An 11645-nucleotide genomic window follows, 5' to 3' on the forward strand; every position below is an offset into this window, starting at 1 on the left:
ATGATACAAATAGGCCTGAAGATATTGACATAAGTTTTAAAGAAAAATGGCTGAGCAATACCATCTACAGGCCCTGCTAAATCAAACATTTCACTTACTAAATTGATCTCTTTTGTTCACTGTTTAAATTAAACTTCTATGGAGTTATAATTCTTCTGCCTTTTTTAACTTTTAAAGCAATCTCATGTGTGTAACAGATGATTCCTCAACACTGATGTTTTTATTGAAGGAATGAGCGGTTAACAATGCTCTGGCTTCCTCATCACATGGTTGTGCTGACATACAAGGCCAGSTAGCCTCAATTTTAGTACAAATTTGCCCTAACTCAAATACATATTTTAGGTGAGAAAACAGGAAGAGGGAGATAGCTTTGGAAAACAATATAGCGATATACTTGCCTTGTCAAGACTCATGAGTATTAGAAATAAATGAGAAAAGGCCAAAATTGAAGAAGAGGTTACAGTTAAAGGTTGTTCCTTCTGTTAGTCTCACAGCTTTAWGGAGCTCTAGCTCCTCTGTATGGTGTGATGTCTACACATTTGACCTTACAAAAGCATAGAAAAASAAGACATCAGAAATACTCTCAAACAGGTTTTTCAGAAATTAACAGAAATACTACCTGCTTTGTGATACTTTGACCACACCTGGCTACTTCCTGGCCTTATTTTCTAYTTGCTGGAAGCTGTTCCAAAACCCCATACTCTACCTTACAGACACGTTATCATCCCTAGCTGACTTCCTAAGTGATCATATCAGCAAAGTCAAAAACTGTTCATTTAATTAGATTCCTGTGTGTGGAGGTGGAGACCACATCTGTCTTAGCTGTCTGTGCCAACATATTTATATCCCTTYTTGCTAAGCCAGAACCCTTTGAAGCTTGTAATATGGAGTGTGCCAGGATCAGCTTAAGTTTAAAAATGTTGTTTACATTCAACATTCAAAGCTGTGTCAAGTATTGTACCTCTTTAATAGAACACATACAAATCTGGTGAGTACTAAAACAAATTATGCACTGCTATAGTTACGATGGAAAAAAATAGAGATGTTTACACTTTCTAACAGCAGAAAGTACATACGCAGTATGTGTAGGGGACAGAAATTACATTGGTGCTTATGGAAAAAAAATCTATCCTAATCTACCAAGGTAGCTGTTCTAGGAAACTTCATTTAAATATCAATAATTTTTTTTAAAGGAAAGTTGTTCACACCCACCATCTAACCTAAGAAGAGAATTAAAAACCAGTTTGTTAGCAAAAGAAATTGGAAACAACTATAATTTCTAGAATGGCATTGTTAGATATCATTATATCACTGAAGAATTATATGAAATATTGATTCTTAGTATTCCTATTGAAAAGCTGTAGCCAACCTTTACATGACATTCTCTTCTTTTCTACAGCACAGATGAAAAAAAAGAGAAAAATTTGAAGAACCTTCCTTCCCTTAAACCACATTCAAACACTGAACATATGCATCATTCTATAACTTTAAAGCTCTTCTAGGTAGCAGATAGACATGAATCTGCATCAGATAAGCAGAAACAAAATTTGCTTGAGAAATCTTTGTTATACTGCTGATTTTTTGGTAAACATGGAGTTTTTGCTCTGTGTTTTCACTGGAATCGAGCTTTTGGTTAACATCTTTATTAGCAGTTCAACCACTTTTGGCAGTCAGGAGTATAAATTCACTAATCTCCGAGTTTCAAAACGGTAATGAAAAATATTCATGAAAGGTTTTTTCTGCTTCTTGATGGCAATAGGACACTCGGACATCAGTGATGAAGAAAAGTAGCATGATAGTGACTATTTCCATCAAATAAAGCAACACACATGAAAGATGTGGTGCTGGTATCAGATAGGAGGCATTGACCATTTTACAGCATACACAATGCAAGAGTTTGCAATAGACCAGTCAGGAAAATCTCCCAAAGCAGTTTATTCTTCTGCATGTTTAGATTTAGCAAATAAATGGATGATGTTTGTTGGTAGAAAGGGATTATTGTTGTACCTTCTAAACAAGGTCACTGGATCTGGTAAACAGTAAAGCACTTTTCATTCACACGTACACTATTCTGTAGAATAGCTGCCTCACAGCATCCACTGCAAAGACATGAAAGACAAACGTTGCAGAATCATTTTCCTGGTATAGTTTTAAAAATGGATATAAACACTTGACTGAACTCTCTTTCTAGCCTAAGAACATACCAACAGAATTAAGAGAAAGAAAAAGCACAAGACATTGCCTTGAGTAAAAAGACCTCAAAGTAGGAGAAGATACCCACCATTTGATTTCTSTTTGGGGTTTTTTTGTTTGATTCACTATCAGATTGGGAAGATGCATAAAGTAGGGGTCAACAGAAAGAGGGTCTGTAAAGCAACAGAAGAGGATTTGAAAACTGTAATAGATTACAAACTAAACATCAACAACACTATTATGACAAAAGATGTTTTATTTATTTATATGCTCATTAAAACTGGATCAGATGCAGAAAAGTAAAATAATACTTAAGTGGCCTGAAAGGAAAAAAATGTTATTATGCATAGTCAAGCACAAAAATCATGGAGACAAAATAGAAGGGGCAAGAGGCAATCTGTTAATTGGTTTTTTTTTTAATTTCCATTCTGCTTAATCTTGTCATTTGGAGCATTTAATCTAGTTTCATGTCATGTTCATTAACTTTTTCTATTCAAATGACRATTTTGGTTTGTCCTCTGCAGCTTTAGCAGTAACAGTAGAGTTGTAGCAAGGATGATACAAGGAGAAAGGGCAAGTTAAATGTATTATATTACCAACTGTTGCAAAAAAAAAAAATTTTTTTGCAGGAAAATCTGCAGGAAATTTGCAGGAATTTGCAGGAAAAGGATGAATATAAATTAAGATTGTTGAAGCTAACTATTAGTAAAATATCCATTTAATAAAATTAATGTCRCTTGAAATTTAGACAATGTACATGACAAAATTCAATACATTTTTTGCTGCCTTTTAAGAATCAGATTACRTATACATGGTCTATAATGCACTAAAATTAAAATAAAAACAGTGTGATTTATTGCCTCTTAATGTAGCATTTATTCAAGTAATATATTTCTTTCATCACACAGGTACTAGACAATGTAGTTTTCCATTACAGTAATTAACATGACGCAGACTAATTTATTTCTAACACTGGAAGAAAACAAGATATGAGGAAAGATTCACAAYTCAAGAAATTCAATTAGAAGTGCTAGAGCAAAGATTTTTATTTTAAGGACACAGCAAGAAAGGCTCAAAGAAGTGGAAAGCTTCTTTTGTGAATGCATGGCAGTACCCTAACCAACAGAATAGGCTAATGCCAACTTTGTAATAAATGAAAATACTTGGTGAAATGAAGCAAGTCATGATGAAGTGGGTGGCTTTTGTTAAAACTTAATAAAGTTTTTAATATTTTTACCTACAAAGCTAAACAATGTTACTATGTTTCATTAAAATGAAGGATTGAGAGTGTGCATGTTTGACTTCTTGCTCTTTGTATGTCTGAGTATCTGCTGCTTACATGAGAAAAACAAGACTGGTTTGACWGGGACAGGGCATATATCTGTTTTTAAAGAAATCTTATAACAAAAGGTGTCCCTTCTGATAASTACATGCTGCGCTGGGACTATGATACAATTCTGCTTCTGTGGAAAAATTCTGAAAGTTATTCTGAGAAGTTAAATCCAGCTTCAATGCAACAACCTCTATGGTGACCAAAGTCATATATTTATCTCTGAATTATATATAAAGTTCAACAAAGGAAAACAAGTACGTCAGCAGAAGAGAAGAAATGTGAATAAGTGATGAAAAGCCAAACTCACCCATAAAGTACAAGTACAAACTGTTAAAAATRATGGTAAAATAAATGAGTCATAGTTCCCTTCTAGAAACTGACAAAATTACCAAAAGACCTAATTTATGAAATATTATGCAAATTGCTTACTTYGGTTTTCCACAGCATGTTTTTTTCCTGAGTTGGAAACAACTATAAATGCTATATATAAATGCTATAAAGGTTACCCTGTATTTTCTATTAATGACTTTCAATGATATCAACAATTATTAAATTAACAATGTTATCAACAATGTATTAAAAAAGTTAGCCTTAAATTTGATATGAAGAATAACCTCTTTCGAAAGAGTTATTTGAGAATAATCTAAAATTTTTCTAGAGTAAATCTAGAAAAAATAAGTTTCCACCATTATTAAGAATAAGGAAAACATCCAGAAATCCAGAGAACAGTTTAGAAGGGGTGTGGGAGCACTTTTGCCTTGGACTGAGAAGAAAGGAGTTTTGTGCTGCAACAATACTGGAGGCTGTGGGCTCCTCATATACTGGCACAGGACTGAAAGCAGCAGYTTCATGCTATGTTCAGTATGATCTAACTGCAGGATTCGAAAGGGCCTATTTTCCCCTTCACTACAAATTCTTGCCCTGCCCTTTCCACTGACCTTAGGTTGGTGGCASAGAGTGAGAGCTGGGGTAGCAAACTAATCTGACAGATCCAAGGTGGAAYGAGCCCAAGGTAAAGCAACTGTAAGTAAGAATTTTGAGAAAAACATGAAGTATGAACAAAGCCTGCTAAGGATACAAAGGAGATGTACATTTTTATTATAAAGAGGGCAGAGATTGGTCCCCATTTTTACTGTGGGAAAGGCAAGAAGAAAGCTGCATTATTTACCACAAAGGAAACTTAAACTGGGATTTAGGGAAAATGTTTATAAATCTCTGGCAATGATGGCATGCTGGAAAAGGATACCCAAAGGGCTATCTACATCAATTAAAGACTTAAAAAACAAATTAGACAAATATCTGCAGAGAATCTACTTCAGTGCAAACTTTGGATTAGATTATCTTTGARTGACTCTCCTGCCCTTACATTTTTAAGGATTCCATTTGATGCATATTTCATACATAAAATTTTAGAACATTTCTAGTATTCTGAAAGATTTCTTAGCACAGAAAAGTGTGCAAAAGAAACTGAGTTCTCAAAAGTTTCTTCTATCACCATCATCAATAGTTCCTCAGGAGCCACTTACCTGTGATTTTTCCAGCTATGAAGCCTTTCAAAAAGCAATGGAGTCTTTCAAAAAATCATGATGCAATTACCTCTACAGACAGAATACTACAAGACCAAAATCAAGACCTCTCTATTCTTATGATCATAGCCCCTTAATGCCATGATCACTGAAAAAAATAACATGGTTATCAATTAGGCACAGCATCCCCAGCAACAAGATGATAACGCTTCACAAAATTTTCTTACCACCTAGAAAAAAATCAAAGAAGTGGGGAATACATAGTCTATAGTAACAACCTTCAATTATTAACAGCAAAAGATACACTTCAGCTTAATTACTTTGCACTGCTACTGACAGAGAAAGCTGGGGCACATGGTACCTCATCTAAACACTGAAATGCAGGACTTGCTGCTAGGTCAGAGGGTTCCTCATCCTGGTCATCAACTGTTGGAGTCAGCACACGGGTAGGGGACTCATTCTCAGTTGCCAGTGGTGCGTCACTGGGACTTTCTTCACCAGCCTCACTCATTGTTTAAAGCTCTAGAAAGCAACAAAAATATCAATACAGTTCATTAGATCCAGGGATATATATRATTGTGAAAGATAAATGTAAATATATGAAATAAATTTTCATCTGTAGTGTAAAAACCACTACCTCAACAAGTCAGMCCCATGTTCAAACCATAGAAGTCAAATATGATTAAACTACGTAAGTCTACAGTGGCAACTTCATGAAAGACTTCATGCAAGAGCCTCTATCACTCTATCATCCTTTTGAGTATTTTTAAAATATCCTGAAATAAAATATCCTGAAGAAAGCTCTTTTTCCAGTTAGATAACAGTTTTTTTWATAAATTCACAGAGACAGAAATCAMAGGAAGTTTGAACAAGTAGGGGTATTGGAAAAGATAATTTTGCTACACTTAYATTTGAAAAAAATCCCATATTAATGGCTGTCATTTAGCATAGAAATCTCTAAGATACTTGCATTAGAAATAGTTGGATCAAGGACATTTAGTAATTACTTCTCATCAAGATGAGAAGTTAACTTTATGTCATTAACTTAACTTAATGAAATAAAGTTTCTATAATTTCATGTAACTTCACTTTGTGTTTACTATCTTGATCCAGCACTTGAGAATTTCATTCCCAAGAATCAATCATCGAACTCTCTGAGGTGTGTGAAAACGCTGATATGGAATAGGGAAATGGGAGGTGAAATGACAATGCTCCTGGTACCCTGATAAGACAGCAATGTCCTTCAGGTTGATCCTCGTCATTATATGAAATGTGAATTACTATCTGACAAATCCATCTTCTGGCATAATAGTATTGTATGARTTTTGTACATTCAAATAATTTAAAAATACCAATCTTCTTCAGGAAGCAGCTTGAAAGATGATAAAAATATTTCAGGAGGAAGAGATAAGACATATGGGATGACCAAAGAGAGTCAATAAACATCTCACAGAGGGAAGAGAGGGGAAGAGGGACTTGTGAGGCACACAGAAGTCTTGCCATGACATAGTGAGTAGGTGGAGGCATAGAGCATTTATAGAGCAAAGCACACTGCAAAGCAGAGATAGAGAAATTRAAGAATTCCTTCATAAGTTCACTGAAGTTATCTGTAGATGACAGGAATGGAYAGAGGAGTATCACAGCATTTTAGTGCAAAATTTTAGGAGGAAGATTGTCAAATTTTGCAGATGTTCACCTGACACCAACAGTCCTTTCTAGACTAGTTCTTATGCAGAGGACATTGTGCTATGGAACCACATAATTATAAAACTCATATCAGCTGCCAAAGATGAGAATCCTCTTCAAATWAGTCAGTCTCGACATCATTCAGTCTTTCACATTACATATGTGAGACCCTATTCTTACTTAAAAGAGAGCATCTTATGATAAATCCAGGACAACAAAAAGTAAAACTGTAATAAAATCAAGAAGTTTGAGAATATTTCAATAATAAATACCAGATCTCTCCAACAAAGCTGCCAGAACAATCTGGCATTCCACAGCCAGAAAGATGACAGTTAAGAAACATATAATTTCTTTTTATAATTGTGGTGGGAAAATGGATACAAAACTATTGTGTTATTTGTATTCACCTTTTGAAAAGTCAATTGTCTATACAGGTAGTGAAAGTTAAACTGGCAAGTTTATTGCTTTTTTCAGTGCTGTTTGGAATTCCTTTAAGAACATTTTGACTTTTAGAGAGATTTCAGTGTCTGTTATTTGCTTATGGGAAAAAAAGCAATTTCATTATCCCTCCTGGAAGAGTCAAAACATTGTGAAATAACTGTAAACATCAGAAAGGCCAAGAAATAAACCTTGAATTACTGTACATAAACATGTACACACATTTATAGTGAGTGATTTTTCATCTGCAAAGAACTGCTGAATATTTTAGCATATGCATTTTGTGTTCATGGCTACCATTGCTTTATTTCTTCCTCTAAACTTATTGGAAGAATTTAGACAGGGAAAAGCACTGCGGCAGAAACGCTAAGTAGAACAATGTCAAAATGGGAGAGTTTCAAGGGTGTAGGAATAATTATTGATACTTGTAGTGAAATATATAGTTGACATCAGTCAAAAAGATGCCTCCTCCCAGTACAGTAGTATAAAAGGGTCCTCACCAGGACTCCAGTTTGATGGGCAGGGAGAGAACAAAAAAAAAAAAATCTTCTGAATATTATAATATTACGTTAAGACACATAGAAATCTAGATAGAGAAAAACCATTAGACAGCCTCAGCTAGTGCGACAAGCCCTTGTCTCCACGTGGTTTTAAGAGGGAGCAGACTGAAACAAAGCATGCATATGTCACATTATGGGTTATAGGACATTATGTTTATGGGACATTAAAATAAGTTCAGCATTCTTCCATTGCCTACTACATTACCAAATATATAATTCAGCTTATATGAAATTGGATATATAAACTTCAAAAAACAAAGTGGAAAATCTGTGTCTTTGCAGTATCTGGTAAATAAACTGTATAATTGAAATAGGAGTGAAATTTGGCATGAYTTCTAGCTTCACAGAATAGCCCAACAAGTATGGATGTTTTCAAACTGTAGAACTGCAAATAGTATCACAGCCTTGATCCAAGACACGGAATTGCAGAGAACGGCAATTACAAGGCTGTTTTGGGACCTGCATCAAATCAGGCTGAGAATTGTCTTGTGAAATGGCTTCAGGAGAGTGCCGTGGTCTTTGCAGCTGTGTATGGGGGCTGGGCTCTGGACTCGGTGTGGGAAGGACTGATGAATATACGCATGTGCGAGATGATATGGTGTGGGATGGAACTGGGCTGAAGCGACCAGTTTTTGGATTGGACAGATGAAAACATCAGTCCAATCAAAGTCTGAAACGCGATGTGTGAGAGTTTTTCTGGTTATGTAATCTGTCTAAAACGATATGGATTGGTGCATTTCTCAAAACCGGGTACAGATAAGACAACCCTATAAAAAGCGCACAGTGAGCGCGATCAGTTCAGACGGAGCTGAATCACTACAGAAGAAAGAGCTGAAATTGCTAAAGCTAAAAGAGCTGGAACACTAATAAAGAAGAAACCTGGACCTGCCTGCGTGTTTGGAGTGGTGTTTTCAGCGGGGTGCTGCGGAGCGGGGCGCTCGCAGGAGAGCAATAATAAAAATTTGAACTCAGATTCCCAAAACTAATTTCAGCAGCTTTACTTCTATAYGTCCTAGCAAAGAGCAATGTTCATACACATATCAGTGCAGAATCCAGGTAGGTGACACTYAGCTGCATTGACTCTTTTCAGAGTGACAGATGCAAAAAGTAGTAAAATTTTATTCTGAACATAAAGAGATGCAGGTCCATGTATGAAGATGTATCAGCTATCTCTATGCACCTCCAGCCTACACTGGCATTGATGCCCTGGGAGGGACAGAGGCACCCACTAGTCATAGTGTGGTGGTGGTGTTTCCCTGAACCAATCTCCTTTCTCCCTGCAAAATTTTCAGTATTGGTAAAATCCAGTGGAATGGAGATTTTCATTTTACCTCTGTGTGATATGAATAACTAATGCTTCTTGTTGCTTTTGCATCTGGCTTCTTGATGTCACCTAGTTCTTTTACTGGGTGAGTCATTGAATAATCACAACTTTTCTGTGCCACTAGGTTTATTTCTAATGTCAAATCTCCATTTGACAATCCTTTTTCTRGGTGGAAGCAGCAAATCCACCTACTGTCACTGGCATGAATGCCYCTCTCTGCCTTCCACTGTCATTATTATCCTTCTCCAAAGCTTCTTCAGTTCTACCATATGCTCTTCAAAGAGAAGGGATGAGACCTACAGATAATATTAAGAACAGGAGCACTACAGATTTATTCAATCTCAYGGTGATCCTCTTTCTACAGTTTTATTTTCTAATGCTTCTTCCCTAATGTTAAAGTAGCAGATCTTCTGTTTTAACTAGGCAGAGCCGATGCTTTAGCAAGAAGGGATGTGTCTTTAAACCACAAAACCATGCCAACATTAAATGATAAGTAAATTTAAAACTACCTGATGTACAATAGGACATTATCATACACGTTAATCAGAATGGATTGTTTATGATTACAATGCACAGCCTTCCCCACTGCTTTGGGGAAATGATAGCATTCCATGTACCTAAACTGCTCAACAATTTCTGTCACAAGCTCCACTGTTTTCCCTTGTTTTCAAGTCTTGGCTATTTGGGATAGAACYCCCCTGAGCCACACACAGACTTTATCTGCTGGAGTTCTAATTAGATATGGCTAAGTTAAGAAGAATTTGAATGGTAAGATTTGTCACTTCCCATTTCACRTGGTTTCCATGAGGAACTTAATTTCCTCAGAAAATTTSTGGTAGCRTGACAAACAAAAAATCCCTRAAATCCAAACCATTGCGTGCTTTGMAATGCTAAAGTACAGAGGAGAAAATAAACAAAAYGTAATTTGTGTACCCACTGAACCCTAGACATACCTTGAGAACTAAGAAGATTCAAGGAAGCAGTTTAGAAAAACACCATTAAAAAAAAGTAAACTACAAATAAGAGTGGCCTTATTTTCATGAGAAGTAAGGTCAAATTATTTCTTTATCACAATTATGGCAAATGAGTAAMATTAATCCTGCCCAGGCAGATTAAGTACCCTGTGGGCACTTGCAGCAGTCTATGATTATTCCCTGATAAATCCCAAATATAAAAGTTAGAAAATTTTTTTCCTTCTACAGCCTCTCCTGTAAATTCTTTTTATTTAATTCCTCTTTTCTTGAAATCTCTCTTGCACCTGACCCTAAAAGTACCTCTGATAATGCTTTAGCTTAAAATCTATTTTATRTCACTTTATAAGTGCTAGGGATTTTTTTATCTTTTGCATGAAATACTGAATATTCTTTGGCATACAACAACACCAGTCTGGTAAAATGGCAAATAAGCATTGTCATTCACTAAGAAATCATGCAGGTATTGAAAGTGGAGCTCTAATTAAATACTCATTTATAAATTTGATAGAGCTCTCTTTTCCTGTAAATAACAAGTCAGAAAATGAAAGCGGAAAATAAACAAATAAAAACTTTCCTTTCACTGTTGGAGTCTGCTACATGCTATACCAGCTGWTCCAAACAAAAACATGAAAGTTAAACTGAATCAATACAAAGCAAAAATATAGATGACATAAGTAAAACAAAAAATAGTATTTTTTAACCATGCGAATATGCTTAGACTGTATCTAACAAGAAAATCCAACAGCAAGAATGAAATATAAACATRACTGAGGCTTAAGCCTTAATCTCAACTATGTAAAACTTGACAATATTAAAGGTGATGCAGAGCACAGTTTACTATGGATTGTGGGTACCAATAAACTTCTGCCTGCACAAGGATCACCAAATACCAAGATCCTGAAGGAAAACAGGGTTGTGGGAAAGCAGCACTGTCATTTTAGAGGAGRTAGAAGCCAAGGATAAGGAACAGCAGCCCTGACACAGGGAGAAAGGGGGGCAGCAGTAAGCCCCGTCTCGCCAGAGATCGGATTCCTTGGAACAGTCGGATGGCAGAGTTATTTGCTGAACTGGCTGTCATCTAGTGGAATCATAGCACATTGCAACACACTGCTTACACATCCATAACTGTTACCCTGACAATCTTACATCCAAATTTGGTATGGGTCTCAAGAGTGAGAATTTTGCAGGTTTTTCCCCAGAATCAACTATTTCTGAAGACTTGAAAAAAAAAACCTTCCAGCCTCTGTCATGTCCCAAGATATTTCTTGATATGTTTTTGACTTTCTAGAATTCTGTTTTTCTGTACTAGATTATCATAAAGCAGGCTGGTCCTTTTTGTGTTTCGCCTAATGATTTTTTGAGACTCARTAGTGCAAACCAATGAAATAATTTAACTTGAAGGGCATTATTGATGACTATGAATTTTCATTAAACTTTCCACAGTGAAAATTACCAATAGAACAAAAAACTAGGGCAACCTTCCTTCCTGTTGGACACTGAGATGCCATTTCAGATTCATAAATAATCAAAGCCAGACAGTGACAGAAATGGAAACAAGGCTACAGAGATKAAAAGTGTTTGATGACTAAGTATCATGCTTGCATGGTTATT

General features: G+C 35.8%; 1 protein-coding gene across 1 annotated transcript in view; it reads right to left on the minus strand.

The window, feature by feature from the left end:
- CCDC146 (coiled-coil domain containing 146) overlaps positions 1–11645 on the minus strand; it is a 65156-nt gene that overhangs the window by 52728 nt on the left and 783 nt on the right. The window contains exon 2 of the mRNA XM_057364482.1: positions 5414–5574. Within this exon, the coding sequence (XP_057220465.1) occupies positions 5414–5563 (150 nt within the window). The 5' untranslated portion in view covers positions 5564–5574. The remainder of the gene's footprint in view (positions 1–5413; positions 5575–11645) is intronic.

This window comes from Malurus melanocephalus, unplaced genomic scaffold (assembly GCF_030028575.1).
Source record: "Malurus melanocephalus ecotype Western Australia unplaced genomic scaffold, MMel_1.1 scaffold_39, whole genome shotgun sequence".
Lineage (NCBI taxonomy): Eukaryota > Metazoa > Chordata > Aves > Passeriformes > Maluridae > Malurus > Malurus melanocephalus.